We start from the raw sequence: 22,682 nt of genomic DNA on the forward strand, positions 1-22,682 counted from the left end.
ATTTGATCATATCTCTCCTGCCCTCAAGAGTATGAACTGGCTTCCCATCAAAGAAAGATGAATCTTCAAAACAGCCTGTATCACCCACAAAGCCTTTTATAAAAAATAAAATAAATACTTAGAAAACAAAATCTCGAGAGCAGGTAAAGTCCGGGCACTGAGAAGCTCCAACCACTTCTTCTCATTCCTCCTAATGTAAAGAAGAAATCATCCCAGTCATGCTTCTTCTCAGGAAATGTACTAAGGAGCATATCAGCAAAAGCCGGCGATAATTATCGCTAAGTGCGCTTAGCGCGAGGCTAACTATCGCCGGCTATCGCTGGTTTATATCGCCGAGATAGCATACTATCAGCAACGCTTCTCTCCGATGCGATATGTAAACCAGCGATAGTTGCAAAAAGGTGCGATTATCGCTGGAAAACGAGTGATAAACGCACATCGTCAGGCGATACCTCGTTGAAAGGGCTGGGTGGTCTCAGCCCTATGATCCACCACCCATTGGCTATCATGGTTTAGTCAAAAGAAAAGCAGGCGTAAAGAAACCTGTGATAAGTGCGGGTAACGCTCCTTTTATCATCGCTGCACAGGTTAGCGTGCAGATTGATAATAGGAGTAATGTCGCTTAGCGATGTTTTCCTGGTAATTTCTGTGTGTTATGCCCACTTTGCATCTCATTAGCGATGCAAAGCTGGGCGTTGATGTAACGGGTGCTTAGTCGGCAAAACACGCAATAGCGTGTCTTTGCTGATAAGGCGATATAATTATTGCCGCTTTTCACCCGAAAACGGACGCTAAAGCGGCAATACTTTTATCAGCTCTCCTTGATGATATGCCCCCAAGATCTGCAACTCACTCCCCAAGGATCTCCGCTGCAACCCTTCTATTGCATCCTTCAAACGAAAACTTAAATTTAAATTTCTCAAACACTACTTCAAATAAGCACAAGCTGCACTGCATTTCCCTCATTGTCTGCCTTCTTTAAGAAAGCCACCTGACCCTTTCAATCTCCGTTATTGTCCCAATGCCATTTCTCAATGCATCCTTGTATTAAACAGTTGTTAGTTTATAGCCACCTAATGATGTTTTGCTCTTTTCTTTGACTTTTATATACCCCTTGTAAAAGTATTCCCATAACATGTAAAGCACTCTGATTCCCTCTGGTCTACCCAGCTCTATATAAAACTCAACAATAAATACATAAATAAATACATTTCAGCTCTGGACACAATACTGTACTGTCATCAAAAAATGAAAGCGCTAATTGTAACAACGAAGACAGCACCAGTTGATATAAAGTAATAAGAACATTTTCCTACACAAAATATGCAATTGTTTACTTATAGGTCCAACCAGGCACGTGAAGGTAGACTGGGCCAGTTGGTAATTTTCAGCCGCATATGGCTCATTGTAAGGGTGGGGCACCTTACTGCGCAAAAACAATCCTTGTTAAATGCAGCACACATAGAAAACGTAGAGAACGAGGAGAATTTGAGATATTTCTCCTTGATAGGCCTCCACTGGGAAGGAGTAACCTTTTAGGGCGTTCCCTGGTTTACTAGTTCTGGTGAATCCAGGAATGCTCATAAAAACATGAGCGTTGCATGGGAACACCCACGCAACGAGCAAGGAATGCATTCCCAATGCAGTGTAACACAACGCAGCAATTTGTGCTATGTCGCGTTTCTCCAGATTTACTGAATGTTAATGTAAATGTAGTAGTATTTGTATAGCGCACCGAATCGACCACCGTAGGGGTATCTCAGGCGCTTGTACGCATATCACTGTGGAACCCTTCCTGGCTTTCCACTCCTGGGCACCCCCAAGGTGAAGCCAGGCATCCTAGTGTTGTTGGTGCCGTTGTGGAGATTAAGCAAGCTATTGCCCAGAGTTGCAGAGTGGGACCCATGATTAGAATAGGCACCGAGGCGAGAATTATCAGGTCAGCGAAAATTGAGCCCAAGACCCGCCGAAGCGGGAATTGAACTCTGGACTCGGGCTAGACCTCTTCATCAAGGTCTGCCGCTCTAACCATTGAGCCACACTTCTCCACTCAGGGCCAGTAAAGTGGCTTTGCGTGGCGTCTTGAATCTTATTTGAGGTTTGCGTTGCACACGTACCACGTTGCGTCGTGTAAATATGATGCAATCTTCCCCATAACTATAGACCCTATTATGTATAATAAGGGCTATCTCGTTCACAATAGGCGTTGAACTGGCATAAACCAGTAAGTGTTACTGAAAAATGTCCGATTAGTTCTGGACTGTAAAATTGTCTTGCAAGTGCCCCAACATTACTCAAAAATAACATAAAAACTTTAGGTTCATTACAGGAGCTAACATGGACATTTCAGTTTTAGTATTGTAGGATGTGCAGACAGCTTTCAGGAACACCACAGTCAACAACTTGAAAACACCCTTTCTTTATCCACCAATACACAAATAGCATGTTAATCGTTCTTCATTCACTAATTTTCCTCTCACTCGGATTTTACAATTTGTTCGGCATGATGCTATGGTGTTGATCTGTTCTGTAACTGTTCAGTAAGCTTTGAATCAAGCTACTCATGACACATTTATCAGCATGGGTACATAGAGCCATGGTGCACAACCAATGAAATATACTCCAAGGCCATTGGTGCATACTGGGGGAAGTGTGTTTCACATTTTCCCTTAAAAGCATCAAGGTGAATTGCAGACATGATAATTTTTTTCTTACCTTTGACTGGAGCAGGCTAACAAATGGTGCCAAGAACCCTAGTGCCGGTTTTAGACACTCCATTTTAACCTTCCATTGTGATTTCATATCTTATGTAAAGGTTCTCCACCTGTCATTGCTGGGAACTGCTGCCCCTGGGTTAGCGCTTTCATCAGACTTGTGGGATAAACAGGTGGTGTTTGCTGTAGTGACTTGCGAATTAGAAAAGATAGAACACTTTTAGCTCCAGATGGACTTCGTAGAACTATGATGTAAGCGTTATAGCAAAATGCACTGAATGTTGGTTTAGAATGTTGGGTTTGCAGTTACACACAGATGAATAAAGACGTGTAATACTAAGCTCTGTTTGTGACGTAGTCCTTTGTGAGTAACCAGGCTGTGGAGGATGCTAAAATTACCATTCCTAGGTCCTAATTACGAGTTTGAGATAAATTCCAATTCAGGGACCAGAATTCCAAGTTGTGTCATTATCATCTCACCCCTGCTGTTTTCTCCGGACAGATTCATTCAGGCCAATGTGCACCTTAGTGCATGTGCTTTTAACCCAAAAATATTTTTAAACACAGCGCCCCTCACCAGAGTCAATGCCTGGTTCAGCTGCACTGGTCCCATTGACCTGAAGCCAGCCCTACTTCCAGCAATGGAGCAGGGCAAACATTTCCCAATATGGGTTAGAGCTAGCCTCATAGCCATTATATGAGGAAAAATGATCTATGTAAGTGGTGTGTTATGATGCTTCTCTTAAATTCCAGCAAGTCAAATATGTTAACAGATTTCTTGTAGAGGATTTAAGGGAGAGTAGACTTTTCCCTGGGAATTTTTTGAAACTTTTGGGATCAAATTTGCTAAAACACTACAGACTCTTAGAGGGCATTCATAAAATATTCCAGTACTTTCATGGCGCACCAGGAAAGACTGGCCTTTCCTAGGCATAGAACTTGTTGTTTTCAAATGTCTTAAGTCATAAATGACTTCCACTATACCAAGGTCATAATTTTTTCATGGGTGAGCCCCTTATGCCAAGGAGTATGTTCAATATGACAGTATAATGGATGGTAGACAGTCAAAATATCGAGTTGTTAATGTTGATGTACCATAATATCGAGTCCAAAATATCGATGGTAAGAAATTTCGAAAACAAAGATATCGTCGTAGAAAATATCGATTTATGTGTGTGTCAAAAATATCGAAGACATGAATTTCGAAATCAGTAATATCGATGCTGAAAATATCGATTGTCAAAAATATCGATATGTAAAAGTGATGTTTTAAAGTATGTTAAGTAATGATTTATTTAAATGTTGTTTATATATAAGATAATTTTTACATTTAATTGTATTATTTCTAGTTAGAAGTCTAGGAGCGGGATGTAGAGTTTATAGGGGATAAGGGTGGGTAGTGTATTAAAAAAGTATAGTGTTAATATGGAATAATAAATTTCGCATTTGAAGTAAATTTATAAATTTGCGAAATTTTATTCAAAATATTTACGAATGCGAAATTTTATATAAAATTATTGAGTATTGTTAAATTATTTGTTCTTTGATTTTGAATATATATTATTAAATTGTGTAAATATATCTAAATATTTATTTTTTTACTAAATTATTGTATATTAATGTTAGGAGCGGGATGTAGAGTTTATAGGATATAAGGGTGGGTAGTGTTTTAAAAAAGTATAGTGAAATTGTAAAATTTTAAATTTCGCATTTCCTTTAGATTTCAAAAATTCGATATTTAAAATTTTTTTTGGGGAGTAGTCGAAATTTGATCGAAATTTAGGGAGTACATTAAACATTATGAATAATTTTTGAGTATGTACAAAAAAGAATTATAAATATTAAAATATTACATTAAATTTTTAAAATATTTGTACTATAAATTTAGGAGCGGGATGTAGAGTTTATAGGGGATAAGGGTGGGTAGTGTTTTAAAAATATATAGGGTAATTATATAAATTAAATTTTCGCAATTTCATATAAATTTGCGAAATTTCTAAAATTGAAATTAATATTTCGATTTTTGCGAAATGATATCGATTATTTTCGAATATAGTACTTATTTTTTAAGTTTGCTGTTGTCTATGTACTAAAATATATTTGTAATTATACAATTTTCATATATTTTCTAAAAATATTTGTCTAATTATGATATGAGTGGGATGTATATTTTCAAGGGGATAAGGGTGGGTAGTGTATAAACAAAGTATACTCTAATCATAGAACTAAAAATTTCGCCTTGTATTTCATTTTAGTTTCGAATCGAAATTTTATATAAATATTATTTAAATACGAAATTATGAAGACTATTAGGTTGTTGTTCTAAATTGAGGTATTTTGTGTATGAAGTAAAAAGAATCAAAAATATATAATGTAGTAGATATTAAATACATAAATGTATCATATTTTTAGGAGTGGGATGTAGAGTTTATAGTAGATCAGGGTGGGTAGTTTTATCAAAGGTACATTTTGTGCGTTTAGGGTCTGTTTTTTGTGTATGTGCGAAGGGGTATTTTAAGTGTTCAGGGTCAGTTTTTGGTTTGTGGGTAAAGGGGTATTTGTATGTTTTTGGGTCAGTTTTTAGTTTGTGGGTAAAGGTGTTTTGTCAGGTTTCAGGGTCAGTTTTTAGTTTGTGGGTAAAGGGGTTTTGTGAGGTTTCAGAGTCAGTTTTCAGTTTGTGGGTAAAGGGGTATTTTTAGGTTTCTGGGTCAGTTTTTAGTTTGTGTGTAAAGGAGTTTTGTGAGGTTTCAGAGTCAGTTTTCAGTTTGTGGGTAAAGGGGTATTTTTAGGTTTCAGTGTCAGTTTTTAGTTTGTTGGTGAAGGGGTTTTGTCAGGTTTCAGGGTCAGTTTTTAGTTTGTGGGTAAAGGGGTATTTTTAGGTTTCAGGGTCAGTTTTTAGTTTGTGGGTAAAGGTGTTTTGTAAGGTTTCAGGGTCAGTTTTTAGTTTGTGGGTAAAGGGGTTTGTGAGGTTTCAGAGTCAGTTTTCAGTTTGTGGGTTAAGGGGTATTTTTAGGTTTCTGGGTCCGTTTTTAGTTTGTGGGTAAAGGAGTTTTGTGAGGTTTCAGAGTCAGTTTTCAGTTTGTGGTTAAAGGGGTATTTTTTGGTTTCTGGGTCAGTTTTTAGTTTGTTGGTGAAGGGGTTTTGTCTGGTTTCAGGGTCAGTTTTTAGTTTGTGGGTAAAGGGGTATTTTTAGGTTTCAGGGTCAGTTTTTAGTTTGTTGGTGAAGGGGTTTTGTCAGGTTTCAGGGTCAGTTTTTAGTTTGTGGGTAAAGGGGTATTTTTAGGCTTCAGGGTCAGTTTTTAGTTTGTGGGTAAAGGTGTTTTGTAAGGTTTCAGGGTCAGTTTTTAGTTTGTGGGTAAAGGGGTTTTGTGAGGTTTCAGAGTCAGTTTTCAGTTTGTGGGTAAAGGGGTATTTTTAGGTTTCAGGGTCAGTTTTTTATTATAGGGGTACAGGGAAAACATAAATTAAGATTCTATTTAAATTAAAATTATTATATTAAATTAAATTTAATGATATTACATTATTCATTTTTTTACATTTGATTTTTTATAGTAATTAATTATTGTTTAATGTCCTGCAGTTAATTAAATTAATTGTTAATTGGAGTTGGAAGAGTAAATGTAATATGTTCTGTGTCCTGCACTTACTCTAATTAAATGGTGATTGCATTTCCATTTGTAAATTAATCACGGTTTTTGAGAAGCAATTACCTAAAGTAAATGGTTATTGGAGTCGGAATATTTAAAAATTTTATTATGTGTCTTTCAAATATTGATATTATATGTATATTGGTGTATGAATAATAATTTTTATAACTTCAGTGTATAGTATGTTATTTATTTACATGTGGTATATAGAAATAGATAGAACATTACAGTTATAATACATTTGCAAAAATACATAAAAGTGATTTTGTCATAGGTAATACAAAATAATGACACCAGTTTTCTTTCCTGTAAATTTTTTTATTCAACACTTGAAATATACGAACATATATACATTTTATTAAGCTATCTTTGGTATACATATAAACAAAAATGGAGGACAATGTCCTTTTAATAATCACATTTTACAGTAATTTTCTTGACAAGTACTTTTAATTTGTAGAGAAAAATGGTTAGTTCACATAATGCAATGTATGATATTATACATACATAATACTATTATTGTTTCTTAATAAAACATCAACATGTGTAATGAAAAACATAATTCACAAATTTTTAATACATATAGTGATATACTGATGATGATATTAACATATGAACACTTTTAAATTTATAATATAATATAAATATCCTAATTAGAACATGTACATCATCATCAATGATTCTTTTAACATTACAATATTCTTATGTATGATTATTATTATTAATAAATACGTTTTAATCATAACAATTTTCACATATTAGTCATATTGTAAACAATTTAATCTGATAAACAAATACAATATTACACATTTTGTTATATAATAATTTTAATAAATATTACATTAAATATTTTTATATTTTCATACTTAATGTAATAAATATTAAAAGTATGTAATATATAATTAATATACAGGCAAAAACATTTTCTATTCACAATATAATATACAATTTTTTTTACATTACACATAATTTAGAGCCATATATATAACAATAATCGACATTTATAGTAGTACTTTTCACAGTTACATATAATTTGGATCGTTTATTTTGTAACCACTCTTTGTCTTTTTGCGTTATTTTGGTAAAGGGAAAGTCGCGGTTGGAAGCAGATTCACTTTTGAGTAGGTACGAATCTACTTTTATATTGTTAAAGTATTGTAAATTATAATTAAAGGTTATATTTTGTTATTTTGGGGTTGGTAATTAAAGTATGACTATTTACATATAATGGAGTGGAATCAATACGTATTTTCGGTCGCAAATTTTTGAGCCATTTAAAATAGTTCGAGTTAATGAGTATGTGGTATAATTTAATTAAATTATAAATAAATAGGAATGTTATGTTTATATATTCTGGGATACTCGTTAGTGTTATGTCGGTGGGATTGTTTAGCTGTTTTTTTTTCTCGTATTTTGAAACAGCTATTTCCGTTTCCGATAATTTTTTTTTAAGGGAAAGGAAGTGTGTTTCAGTTGTTAGAACGGAGATGATTTACATTCTTCCTTTATATTTTGAGTTCTGTGAAATATGTATCACACTTTAAGATAACAGTCGTTATTTTAAATGGCATTTAAATAGTCGTTTAATTTGGATGATGGATAGTTTTTGCAGAGTTAAAGAAAACATAATTAATGATTTGTTGGATTAAGTCTTTGATATTTACACATTGTATTGTCGGTAAAGGATTATTTTTATGATGTTCTATTTAAAGGTAAGTTAGAAATGTATGTTATTTTATTTGGATGGAAGCAGTTTATAAAAACAAATATTGTGATATAATAATATATTTATTTAGTCTTTTTAGAATAGTGTTAAAAAATAAATTAGACTAAATAAATATTTTTTTATTATATTAAAATATGTGTTTTTTTACATTAAGGATATTGTTTGATCTCTATCAATTAATTTAGTTATAGCAATTAGTTCAATGTTTTGGCTATCATTTTTAAATATTCCAGTCCTCTTGTTGTAGGATATAGTTGGACTTGCTGTTGAAGATATAAATACATTTGAGCAGTTTGTCTAGAGAGTTTTGGTTTCAGTTGTATGACTGATTGCTGCATACGTAGTTCCTGAAAGCTTTGCTCTTTTTGTATAGCTGAGACTAGCTTGTGTAATGTGGGTGTTGTACGTCCAGTAGAAGAGAGGAAGGCATTGTGCCAACCTTCAACAGCATTGTTCGTTTTTGCTTCTTGGTTGAGTGTTGGTAGATAGACATTCCACCAGGGAATTGCAAATTTTGGCTGGCGTCTGTGGCCTGACCTATGTAGTCTTCCTACCCAGTTGTCCTCAAAGTAATCTAAAAGTGGGGCGAGTCTTTGCTCATTTTGGGTGTAGAAAGGACTTTCAATTAACAAATTGTAATGTTCGGCCACATCAGTTACTGGTACATATGCCAGAGCAATGAGATGTTTGATCTGGTATGCAAAATTTATATTTGTTGCATACTCAACACTAAGGGCAGATTTTTGTAAATGTCTCCAGAGACATTGATTGAAATGAAAATAACATCCTTGAATGGATGTGTGTGGGTAACTTTTCAAAATAGAATTAATCATAGCTTGCTCGAAGTCTATGATGATTTTCATTGGGAAGTAGTCAGAACTTTGTTCCTTTATTTTTTGTAAGATTTCTGAGTAAGTAGTGGCTTGTTTGTTTGGTAATAAACAATATATGAAGGGGATACAGGTATTATGATATTGCCCATGAATTGTGTATAACTGGTAGAAAGGTTTTGGGCATATAGAAAAAGTACCATCCATCATCCAAGTAGTACTTTCAGTTAATTGTTTTATATTGTTATTAGTTGCAAACATGATTATTCTTTTGTCCTTGCTATGATTATCATAAAATATAAATGGCTCGTCATTATGAGTAATTACAAGCTCTGGCGGAATTATGACTTCTTCAAAAGTTTTAGGAGTTGGTATATTGGGTCTACTTGCTTTTTTTGTTCTTGCTATTGTTCTTTTAATGGTAGCAATAGATGGTAGCTGACCTCTTGCTTCTTTGGGAACTTTAGGTAGTAATTCTTTCAGAATTACGTTGGTAGGTAGTTCTGATCTGGTACTTAATTCCTTGATATTTTCAAGAGTGGATCTCACTTCTATTTCAGAGATGTTTGGTGGGTGATTATGTTCAGTGGTATTTATAACACTAGTTTCCCTTGTTGTAGCACGGCCATAGCATTTATTGGAGTAATATTTTGTACACTTCCAATTCACTTTAAGGTCTTTTTGTTTCTCCTGAGTATAAATGTAGCCCATATAGCATAACAAAAATTTGCCTTTCTGAGATGTAATAAATCTTGCATCATCAGTCATTCTTGACTTCTGCTATCTAGAAAAGTTAATATACAAATATTAATACAATCTGAAATGTATAAAAGATTTTAAATAAAGCTAGTATTCTTCTAGTAATTTACTTACCACCAGTAATGTTCTATTCATCGAAAGTAGATGCTTGTTCAGTTAGATGTTGTTCTTCTATTGCCACGGTCTGTTGAGAAATAATTAAGTATGTTATAGGAAAAGTTACAATTTTTTTCTTGGTAACTTTTGTTTTACGTTATAACGTCTCTAAAAATAGTTTTGTTTATTTGAATTTAAAAAGAGACATTTCCAAGATTATACTAAGAGATGCATAAAAAGAGTCATTTTTATTTCTAGTACATTCTATAGAGTTTATAAAGACTAGTTATGTTTTATTTATGAACTTACCAAGAGAGTTATAGTAGTAGCAGAATGTTTGTTCTTTGATGTGAATTATCTGTTTTCTGTACCTTTGAGTTCTGTTTAGAGAGAAAGTTGATGAAAATTACTAATGCGTTTATATGTAATATAAATAATACACATTTGTTATAAAGCATTGTTACTTAATTGCTAAAAAGAACCGGGGATGATACATGTATTATGAGTAAAAGCACAAAAAAACATATTTAAGAACAGGAAGATTATACTAACAGATGCATAACAAGAGGCATTTTATTTCTAGTACATTCCATAGAGTTTATAAAGACTAGTTATGTTTTATTTATGATCTTACCAAGAGAATTATAGTAGTAGCAGAATGTTTGTTCTTTGATGTGAATTATCTCTTTTCTGTACCTTTGAGTTCTGTTTAGAGAGAAAGTTGATTAAAATTACTAAAGCGTTTATATGTTATATAAATAATACACATTTGTTATAAAGCATTGTTACTTAATTGCTAAAAAGAACAGAGGATGACACATGTATTATGAGTAAAAGCACATTAAAACATATTTAAGAACAGGAAGAAAATATTTTTTACACAGCATTGTAACGTTTTTTCCTCAACAAATTCTGCCTTCACACTATGTATTAAGATTTACAGGCTACGAAACAAAGTATAGAGTTTTAAATTAGGCCAATAATTGGCAAAGAACGTTAAGTAAATGTTAAACATATGTAGATACCTTTTTTAAATTTAAAGTGTCCTGTATCTTGAAGTTGAAGTATAACTTGATTTGTTTGTAGAGTCTGTTTAAAGGTAAAGTACATAAATAAATAACAAATTAGGTTACAAATCTTGGTCTATAATTAATAGACCACAAAATTAGAATTTATTAACAGAGCTATATGATTACTTACTTGTAGTTTCAGGACGAATTTTCTTGAAGAGAAGAATATGAATGGTGCTTCCAAAATTGGCAGTATGTGGTCACGAAGAATATTTCCTGCAACTTGTATGGCTGTTTGTGATTGGTTTATATAGTCTATGTGTAATTAAGTTTGCCATCTGATTGGTCAGATATGTAAAGACGAGTTACTATTGGTTAGTTTGAATTTTTTTTAAGTAAAACATTTAAGAGATATCTTCTTATATAGTTTATGTTGAGGAATTGAAATGATATATTTATGTAAAATAAAAGTCTTGTAATAAATAAAGATTATGTAAAATGAGTACTAAGTATTAAATAAGTATGTTTACAAAGAGTTTATATACAAATTTTGTCAGTTTGCGAATACACAATATTGTACACTAAATGTTACTTAATAATTTGAAAATACATTAGTGAAGTCATTAGAAATGTGTGTATTACTTAGAGAATAGATTTATTGGTGTTATATATAAAAAAAGGAGTATATTTTAGCTATCGATATTTTGATATTGACGAAAATAGTGCTATCGAAATTTTTGTAATCGATATTATTGTAGTGTGGTATATGTAGTATTGAGTGTCGATATTATGGTATTCGAAAATAATGCTAACGATATTTCTGTAGACGATATTTTTGTGCATCGATATAGTTTGCTCGATATTATTATTGTAGTTTTCATGTTAAGTATAGGGTGTCGATATTAGTGCTATTGATATTAGAGACTCGATGTTATAGTAGGTCGATTTTTTAGAAATCGATAATCTGTCAGTGATTCATAATGGATACTTTGGCCAAAGTCATGGGTACCTCAAAAAAGTTCCTCCAGTATACAATGGTCAGCATTTTGCCATTGACACCCCCTATAAAATCAGTACAGTAAATCTTATGACTAGAATTACCTATAATATCAGTTTCACAGGTGTTATGGTGTGTGTTCTGTGTTTCTGTTGCTGGGCATGACTGGGCTGGGGCGTTCTCAGTTAGATAGTTTGAATCCCCACAGCCAATGATGTTGTCTTAATAGAAGCAATTCAGGGCCTGCAATTTGCCATAGGTAACACCTCCAATCCATATGCTATTAGTTCCCTTGTCAAGAAGGCAAGAATAACCTCCAGCATGCCAGACCAGCAGCACGTTTGCATGCATAGCAGACATACATTCACACATTCTCTCACACTCACATTCTCATTATATCTCTTGCACTCTTTCGCACATTTGTACTCTGTCACACTCTTGAACAGACACACTGCAACTCACACTTCCATTAGTCAATATCCCTGCTCTGCTGCTTCTGCTATACCTGCCTTTTCATTTGGTAAAGCTTAATAAAAACCTATTATATATATTCTATTAAAAAAAAAAATATATATATATATATATATATATATTTACTTATCAATGTTTGTTACAAGTATGATGTGAATGAAAAGTTGACTTCCTTAAAATTGCTGTACGGGGCTTATATTTGGTCAAGCAGTTACAGTATTGGAAATGAACTAGTCCGTATTCTAACATGTAATATCAAAGCATCCAACTGATCTTACGAAATGCTTGACTTCTTCAACAACTATGGATTTTACCCAGTAACACTTTGCATTTTGGGGTTTTTAAGACCCAACTTACATTTTAAAAAAAATGAAACACATCTCGGAATGAAGCATTGTGATGAACAGAAAGCCAGGAGTGGCTGAAGGTTTCACACGATCCTCAATCCAGCACCCTACCCCAAAGCCCAAGCCCTAATCTCCCTGCTTGTGCCATCCCACATTCACCTCTCCCCTCTTGCACCAGCCCTGTTGTTACAGATGGAATTAAGTAGGCATCTAGTACAACGGAAAGAGCAGGTATTATGTAGGTGCCCTTGTAGAAATATGTATGTAGTCATGAGAGCTGTGTAATATTTATATGTGCAGAATAAGAGGTGTGCTCATGTAAGTGCAGTGTGATGGTGGATACTGTGAGTGAGTTCAGCATTAGTGGTGCGAATGTAGTGTGAAAAATATGCCATGTGAGTGTTGAGTGAGTTGCATGAATGCAATGTGAGAGGAGGGCCCATGTGAGTGTCAAGTCCCAGGACTGTGTGCAGTGAGAGGAGTGAGTGCAGGGTGTGAGTGATGTAAATCAAGGGTGAGTGGTGTGCCTGGGTGTGTTGCAGGGTGAGCGGCATGAGTGAGGGGTGATCTGTGAGATTGACTGGTGAGAGGAGTTAGTGCATAGCGGTGTGTCCCTATGAGTTCCGGCAGACTATCATCTGTGTGCAGGCAGGATGAACAGAGTGCATGCATGAAGAGGTTTGTCTTTGTGAGTGCAGGGTGAGAGGAGGAAGTGCAGGGTGCGTGGTATGACTCCAGGGTGAGTGTTGTGCTTGTTTGTGTGGTGTAAGTGTAGGGTTAGTGCTGTGCACATGTAAGTTAAGGGTGAGTTGTGTGAGTGACAGGCGTGCCTATATGTGACACTGTGAGAGTAGGGTGGGAGGAATGAATGCATGGTGAGTGGTGTGCTTGTTTGAGTGAGATTTATAATGAGCGTGACAGGTGAGTGGAGTGTCACGCGGGTGCAAGGTGAGTAGTGTGCATGTTTGAGGACAGGGCAAAAAGCGTGAGTGTATAGTGAGTGGTGTGAGTGCAATGTGGCCACTGTGAGTGCACGGCGAGCAGTGTGCTTATGCAACTGCTGGTTAAGTAGTGGGAGAATGGGGTAAGTTCATGGCACGGGGCATGAGTTGAGTGTGGCCGATGTGAGTGCAGGTTGAGCGGTGTCCATGTGTGAGTGCAGAGTAAGAGGAGGATGAATGGTGTGAGTGCAGGGTAACAGCGTGAATGCAGTATGTTCCCGGTGAGTGTAGGGTGAGTGGTGAAAGTGATAAGTGAGTGAAGAGTTGTGTGTGTGCAGAGTGAGCAGTGTGCTCATGTGAGTACTGGGTAGGAGACGGGTGAAAAGCTTGTGTGCATAGTGAGCAGTGTGAGTGCAGTTTAATCGCTGAGAATGCAGGGTGGGCGTGAAAGTGAAGGGTGAGCAGAGAGAATAAGGAGTGAGTTGTCTGAATGCAGAATGTATTGCCAGACACCTGCAGTAACTCAGCATTGTATTGAAAACTGGCATAAAAATTCAGATATAAGCTAAAGTATTTCTATTATGGCCTCAATGAGGGATGGAGGGTGGAGGTATAAAGTAATGTGGTGATCCTGTAACAAACTTTTAAACTCCTGATTAGGGTTGCTAGCTGATCAGATTTCTTCCAGTTCTACTGGTATTTTGATGTCCCAGCCAGTACAGAAATAAGCAAAATCACCTAAAGCCAATATTTTTAGCACTTCTCAGTGCATTCTTCAAACATAAAATATAGACAGCACTTTTAAATGTGTCCCGTGGTTGCATTAATGACCCATGACTAATAATTAAAGGAAACAAAGACAGAAAAGTCATCTTACAAATGAATACATATCATTTCAATTACAACCCCATTTATTTAGTGTCAAGGCGAGGCCTTTGCAGACTCTTTGAACAACAAATGGCCGTTATTTTTCTTTTGGAAAGTGGCATCCCTACTCCTGAGATGCCTTTTCACTAAATGCATTCTCCCACTGTGGCAGTAAAAGAAAAAATTTCAAGACTAGGCAGAGTGGGGACTCAGGGTGTACAAGAATCAGTGAAAATAACAAACAAAGACTTGTCAACCAGTTCACAGAGGCATGTAAACGGTATTTTAAAGACCTGTGAAAAACTCAGGTGTTTTCGGAGATAGGACTCCACACACTGCTCACCTGATGCCACAGCAGCTCAAGCTGCAGCAGCCAGGCTGAGAGACACAATGGCGGCTTGGTAAAGTCCTTTTAGCGCTATAGGCATTGTGCGCCTGATTCAAATTGTAGTGTATGAGACAAAGTGTAGGGGAGTAGCACTGCCCTCTAGCGTTATTTTCAGCTCATACATTGATAGAGAGGCCTTTATAGCCCATGACTGAGGACATCCTATTTTCCACCTCCCTAACTAAGTAATTTCTTGTTTTGTATGTTTCTTTGCAGCAACTGCACACAAAGGTCCTGGGCCTGTACAAACCGGGTTTGCTTGGGGTCTTGCACAACATATGGCGAGGGGAACTACGTCAGCTTCGACAACCGCCGATTCCGGTTCAGCGGCAACTGCGAATACATCCTGGCGCAGGTACTGGCTCAACTGTGGGCATGGGGGTCAGGGGGAGGTAGAGGGGTTTAGGACCTTCAATGTCACTGTTATAGAAGTAGTTGAAAAGCAACCTATTCCTCATCAGTTAACAATAATGGCCTTTATAAAGTCTGGCTGTCTATGTTGATATGCCAGCGTAATCGTGCATAATTTTCAGCATTTCACCTTAAGCCTGTTATGTAGAACTTCCAAAATTACCCCGTATACCACATCGCATAATTTCATTTGTGTTTGGATAAAAATCCTATTGCAGGAGCACAGGAACAATGAAAACAAACAGAATGCGAGTTGTTGTCATTCACTGCACTTGCGTTTGTTTGCTTTTTTTATAGTCCTCATTGCATCCTCACTTCCAAAATGGATGCAAGGAGGCATGCTCTGCTAAAATATTGTGGTAAATTCAAGGTTTGCATTTCACATAAGTCCATTCATTCCTAAATTGTACATATTTAAGCAATACTAAATTATGTGAATTTCACACACCCCTGGGGTCTTATTACACACAGTGCCCCGGGGCTCAACAGGCATTTGCACCCGCTTTGCGTGCCCCCGGGGCACTTTGGTATTACAGAATGGGCTGCAGACGTTTGTGCAGCTGCCTTTGTAATACTGAAAGCACTCACACACATACACTGCTAGTGAGTGCCTTCTCGAGAGGGCGTTCCCTCATCTGCATGAAGGAATCCCTTTGCCCCTGAGCCCGCGCCATATTACGGACGAAGGGGGCAGAGGCAAAGAAACTGTCAGGGGCTCACTGACAGTGCTCCCCTGATAGCAGCTTTCTGGAGCAGGAAAAGGTGGTCCTCAATCCCCTCAGATATCCCCTGACAGGTAGGTGCACCCATAATAAGGCAATGGGAAAACTGATTAGTAACCCTTATTAATATTTGTTAATAACCCGACTCATTCCTCTTCTCAGGATTACTGCAGCAGCTCAAGTCAAGAGGGCACTTTTAGCGTCATCATCGAAAATGTCCCCTGCAGCACCAGTGGAATGACCTGTGCCAAAGCACTGAAGCTCTCCCTTGGGGTAGGTACTTCAGATGATGGTGTAATTTAAAGGCCAGTGTTGTTTGAGGGCCTCCGTTTTAGTACATAAACATAAGCATAACAAATACTTTCATTTCAGAAACTATTAAGCAATGACCATGTCACAGTCTATTTGTTTAGATCATGTATTCTGCAAGAAAAAATATCAAACGTTAATGTAGCAGACCCGCTTATGAAATTTAGTACTTTTATTTGTAATAGCTGGAAAATATAATTTTAGAATCAATCATTTTTATTGCGTGGTAAAGCATCTTTATACACAGCTCAGCTGCCTACATCCAAATGCCGGCAGAGTGTAATATCATGACAAGTACACAGCGTACGGAAAAAATATAATTTTAGAGATTATAAAATGTTTTTACAACCAATGTTTATTTTTCTGTTTTATACTCTTACTAATACTGCGATTACGTTTTTTCACTCTCTTGCAAAAGTTTCCGCTTGGTGAATATAAGGAAACAACAATGACAAATACTTTTAAGTCACATTTATTTTAAGTGTTGTGCCATTCGCTATTTCACATCCTACTTCTTGAATGCAGTAAGGTATTGCTGAATTGTGCTCTTCAGGGATAGTATGATGCTTCCACTAATGTTTATTTCATGGGCATCAATGAATACGAACCACAAAGTTAAATAGAACATTTATGAAATTCCTAATGTGATTCTTATTAGAAGAACCTCATTGTAAGGGATAAATGTCCTTAGCAAAGTTGAGGCAAATATCCAACCACACAGCTGGTGGAGTAATCACATTTCTTGTCTGTCCAGTACTCAAAGTACCCTAGGTCGTATGAAATTTACATATTAGTTTAATGTCATCCAGCTTCAACAAGTACCAGTGTTTTTCAATATTTTTGTTTGATTAGATGAGAGCGTTATCAATCCTGGAGATTCTTCCGTTTGCTGGTGACTAGCTGTAGCTAGAACATCAAAGAAGATATGTAGCTAATGTTTTTGTTATTAACCATTTATTAGGACAACCAATCGATTTTTGTTAAGCACTCCATTTGTGCTTTATATCCTTGACAGTTTGAGTCTTTTTTTACGGAAACGTTGTACCATCTATCTACTTGGTATAATGAACTTGGCCGAAAGGCCAATAAAATGATTCAAACACAATACAATCACATAAATAAAGAAACTCAATAACTATCGTAAAAGTATGTACATTAATGCCAGACTCATTTTCAATGACAGAAAATATGATTATCGCTGTAATTCGATACGCCTGCAATTTTTATCCATGTGGAATGCTCCTTCTTATGGCTTTATTCTTTTAGGCCTTTTAAAGTGTCAATGTTTCCATACTCAACTTTACAGCTCTTCTGTGGAGCATTTAAACAGTTCACGCCGCCTATTTTTTTAAATGTTATTTCGTTAGTTATTTTTTCAGCATGTTAAATCAAAAACATCTGAAAGTAGGACTTGGTCATATTTCTTTTTTTTAACTATATTTTATAATCTCCACTGTATGGTCAAATGAAAAATCACACTTTGCAGTCCTCTGGGGATGCATCAAACTGTCAAATATTTCATGTGCAATCCTACACGATTTTCTCCGGAGACAGGAATAGTTTCATGATCTCCTCTCTCCTTCAAATTGGAACATATAATGCAGTAGATCTCAATACCCTTTACTTTCTCCCCTTTATTTCGTCTGGCATTTTCTGCCCTGAAATCACTTTATAACCATTTTTATTTTGCGTACATTTACTAAATAAAACGTTTTTCAGAATAAGTAACATATTCATGAGAGTTGTAATAATCAATACATGATTTGTAAATAGTTTATTGTTATATACTTTAATTTACTTTTGGATTAGGGTTAGCACTACTGTAATCAATCGAAATATAATTGGATTCCAATAGCTAAGAAATAGAGTATTCTTTGAGTTATTTTAGCTATTAGTTGAATTATAATTAATATAAGGATTTAGAATAGATTTTAATTTAGATTAGAGTTAGAATTAATTGAGTGCACTCCGCATTAATGTAATTTTATTTATGTTATATAAATTACATATATTACAAGGCTGAGGTTCCATATAGGATTGCATTAGGGTTATTATTTTTTTTAGATGAATTGAAAAACATTAATGAAATTAGTGTTGGATTAGAGTTAGTATTAATTTCAATAATAACACATTTCAGTTCAGTTCAGTTTTTTACGTCTTTATTTCCAAGTTTTCTTCATAAAAGACAAGCAAGTAAAATATACACAAGAATACAACATGTATGTACCGATCTTAAAAATACAATATAAACAATCACATATCTTGTTTTAAAAGTCAATTAAATAACATAGAAAGACATTTTTCACAGTTAATAAGAATATAAAAGTTCATTCCATCGGGCATAAATTTTGTAAATCTCTTTTATCATTCATCTATTATCACCTTGTAAACACCTAGATCTAATTATCCAGGCCCATCCAAGGTATTTTGCCATACCTATGGCCAACCATTCTGCTGTATTGAAGGTTAAAATTGACCGCTTCATCACACACACGTGTCTTAATCCTTCTGCATATTGGTTTTAGCCATTTCCGGCGCGGTGCGCAATATGCAGGGCAAGCAAAAAAAAAATGCCCTAAAAATTCCCTTTGCTCACTACACCAGGGACAGTACAAAGACTGTAGGTTATGCCACTTATTAGTAAATTCCTTTAATGGCAACGTCCCTACACGAAATTGATGATACAATTTCCTATCAGTACTTATTGTAATAGTGTCCCAGTAGGTCTCAGTTTGTGGAACCACTTTGTTGATTAGAAATGTACCTGTCAAATTGGGTTTCTGTGAGAGCAAGACCAGGGCTTCTTTTACTGTGGCCCAGAATAGTAGTTTAAAGTCTTTTTCCGAAGGGAAAATATAATTTCCCGGCTCTGTCCACTGCATGTGGAGACCCATTCTAAAGAGTGTGGTCTTTATAGATTTGAACCAGGATATATTCCCTGCCCCTTGTATCGATCTCACATCCAGAGTTTACTTGGCACACATGGATAATTCCGGAGTGGACCAGATGCGTCTCCATAAAGCAACCATCCTATATTGGGCATGGTGTTTAATAGATTGACAGCCCATATCTAACCTAAGTGGAAGTGATGGTGTCGATGGCGGAAGGCTTACCAGACTGCGAAGAAACTTATTCTGGATTTTGTCCAGGACAGCTAGATCTACGTTCCCCCATAAATCTGAGCCATAAAGTATGGCAGAACTAATTTTTGCGTTATAGATTTTAAGCGCCGGCAAAACTCTTTTAGTCTGGGAACAACGCGGTTCTTTCACAAGACACCCTGATAAATGTGCAAATTTTAGGCTGAGTGCCTTGATCTGTTCCTTCCAACGTAACCTGTAGTCTATTACTACTCCTAAGTATGTCATTATCTCTACTTGTTCCAAAATAGTCCCATTCATGGTTACATGACCCCTCAGTGGTTTATTCTTGGTCAGAACCATAAATTTTATCTTTGAAATGTTAATTTCGAGGTCATTTAGACTACAAAAACCACAAACATATTTATTGCTGTCTGGAGACCCACTTGCGTTTTTGCCAAAATTAGGGTGTCATCGGCAAAAATTAAAAGGGGAAATCTAGTCCCACCCAAGACTGGCGCATCTGTCGGTGTTGCTGAGAGAAACTGGACGACTTGATTAATGAAGAGTAAGAATAGGGTTGGTGCCAGGACACAGCCCTGTCTCACTCCTCGGGTCACTGGGAAGGATTCTGTCACCTATCCCTGGCTGCCCCACCTTACTCTGGCAAAATTTTCTTCATGTAGCCTGATTGTAAACTCGAGTAAGTCAGATGGTATTCCCATTCTCCTTAATGCTGCCCACATCTTTTCTCTTGGGACCAGGTCAAACGCAGATTTAAGATCCACGAACGCTGCATATATTGTACCTCCCCCTAAAAACACAGTCTTCCAATAGATCATAACAAATCTTAGCACTTGGTTGACTGTGCTTATATTAGCCCTAAAGCCGGCCTGCAGTGGGGACAAAATATTTTCTTCAGTCATCCAAGACTGGATTCTGCCCAACAGCATTCTAGCAATTACCTTCTGCAGGGCGTCAATAAGGCTGATAGGGCAGTAGTTTCGGCATTAGTCTTGTCACCTTTTTTATACACAGGTAGGATCTCGGCCCCTTTCCAGGAATCTGGAATTCTGACACCTTTAGCTATAGCATTGGCCAGAGTAGTTATGTAGGGGACCCAGTTTTCCATGTCATACTTAAAAAGATCCGCTGGAACACAGTCCATACCGGGGGCTTTCCCATTTTGAAACTGCTTAAGGACATTAACTGTCTCCGATTCCTTAAAAACTATATGATCACAAAAAGCAGCTGGAGTCGGAGGCCGGTTTCTCTCCCCTATATTATGGGTACCCATCTCTGTACCTCTGAACTGGGCTGAGAAATGCTCAACCCAGATCTCAGCCGGAACATGATTGACTGGGGCTTGCAAGTCCCCTGTCCCTCCCCACTTCACTACCTGCCAAAATTTTTGTTGGTTGGTGGAGAGGCTGGCCTCATATAAGTCAAGCCAAAGTTGATCATCCCAGGTTGTCTTTGCTTGTTTTAGCACCCTCTTATAATTTCCCTCTCTTTTTTGATATCCGTTGTTACCCTGGTTTTGATAGCAGCAATCAAGGAACTGCGAGCATTGCGGCAGGATTGTCATACCATTTGGCTCCTAAGTGAGACAAACCAGTTTTTTTCCCACTACCTGATTTAATAAAGAAGGTTTTGATTTTGGCAAAAAGGGACTCATGGATTACGCCAATTTGCTCCAGTGACCTCACATCTTTCAGTAAAGGCTTAACCTTCTTGGTCGCTGCCGATACTTCTACTGATATATTATCAATGATGCCAGGATCTTCCAGAAACCTAACCCAACGTACCCTACGGCAGTCATTTGTAAGGACTGCCTCAGCAACTATAAGGTTTGTTGCATTGTTTCTAAGTAGGTCACCATTTACTATCAGGTTTCTTGCTAAGGGATTGTGGTCACTTTCCGGTCTTACAAGTATTTCCATGTCCTCTAATAGACTCCAGAACTCCATCTTAATTAAAAAGTAGTCTATACGGCTAGTGCTGTAGCAATTATCAAAAGTAGCATTTCCCACCAGATTTGACTTAGTCCTCCCATTGGCCGCTCGCAAATCCCACTCCAAACATAGACCAAGCCACTGCATAACGGCCTCTGTAACCTTTTTAACAGGTGGGATGGCCAAGCTAGGAATATTCCATAGCTGATCTGTTTCGCCATAACACCCGTTATCCAAAATGGGTATGGGTTTGAACGTACAATTAAAATCCCCAGCCATCATTACACACTTATCTCTACCAATATTGTTCAATAAGGGATCTAGATCCTCAGCAGTTTTAGATATCTTCCCTACTGGTCGCCCCTAGCATATATATTGATTAAGAAAAAATCTTGGTTATTTTCACTGCTTAGCTTTAGCCCCTGAATATCAGTACTCAAGGTAGGCAATTCATAGATCTTATAACCTAGAGATTGTCTAATCCAAATAACAAGACCCCCAAAACATAGTTCATATAATTTAAAATTGTGGTTTGTATTAGTATCAGAATAAGGCAATTCATTATTTTAATTATTTAAAAAAACAATTGCATGCTAAATTACTGATTATTGTTAATGGAATGGTATGTAATTAATCACAAATAGGATTTAAGAAATGGCTAGTGTGGCATCCTGGTTCTGTGTGTCTGTGCCTCATGACATAGCTGCGCTGATGTCATGAGGCACTGGATTCTCATATGGAATGTTATCCTTTGATCACCAAGCAGTTGCTATCCTATTTTATTGCTGGCTGGATGCTCACCTGTGGATGGGATCTTTTCTTCAAATAAATCTCTACTTTTCACCTTCAATTTGAGGATCCTTATTTTACATTTGGCGACGCAGGATGGGAAGAAGAAGATAAGATCTCAACACCTATCTCCAAATTTTTTTTTTTTTTTTTTTTTTAAAAAACATTTGTTCCTTGGAAATTCGTGGATACTTGGAACAACCTGAGATACTCTGGTGGCATTCAACTTTCAAGATGGAAGATATTTGAATAACTTTGGACTGGACTTAAAAAGAAAAGAGACTTCTATTTCATTTTCAGGGTAAGAAGAATCCAATTTAATTTTTAACAAGAAAACAAACCCCTTTGTTTTCTTTCTGCATGTTTCTAACGGTGTAACCTAGCGGTGTTAACCTTGTTGGACTTTTAAATTACTTCATCAGACACTTTTGCGCTTATTTTACACAGCGCACTCGATCTCTGCAACCTGCATTTTTCGAATAGTGTCCTACCTGCCAACGTCTTCGCAAGCGTCTTCACGAGCGAGCGTCTTCACGAGCGAGCTGCCTCTTCCAAAGGAACGCCATTGCCAGAATCTGGAAGCTTTGGAAGATAAACATACAGCTTCGTTTCGCTTCTCGACT

The 22,682-nt window shown here is 36.4% G+C and overlaps 1 protein-coding gene across 1 annotated transcript in view; it reads left to right on the forward strand.

Annotated features, from left to right (window-relative positions):
• Nucleotides 1-22,682, forward strand: part of LOC147733200 (mucin-5AC-like) — a 224,208-nt gene that overhangs the window by 81,045 nt on the left and 120,481 nt on the right. Inside the window, exons 17-18 of the mRNA XM_086956009.1 lie at nt 15,010-15,148; nt 16,089-16,199. Of these exons, the coding sequence (XP_086812135.1) occupies nt 15,010-15,148; nt 16,089-16,199 (250 nt within the window). The remainder of the gene's footprint in view (nt 1-15,009; nt 15,149-16,088; nt 16,200-22,682) is intronic.

Source organism: Lissotriton vulgaris, chromosome 2_1 (genome assembly GCF_964263255.1).
Source record: "Lissotriton vulgaris chromosome 2_1, aLisVul1.2, whole genome shotgun sequence".
Taxonomy (NCBI): Eukaryota; Metazoa; Chordata; class Amphibia; order Caudata; family Salamandridae; genus Lissotriton; species Lissotriton vulgaris.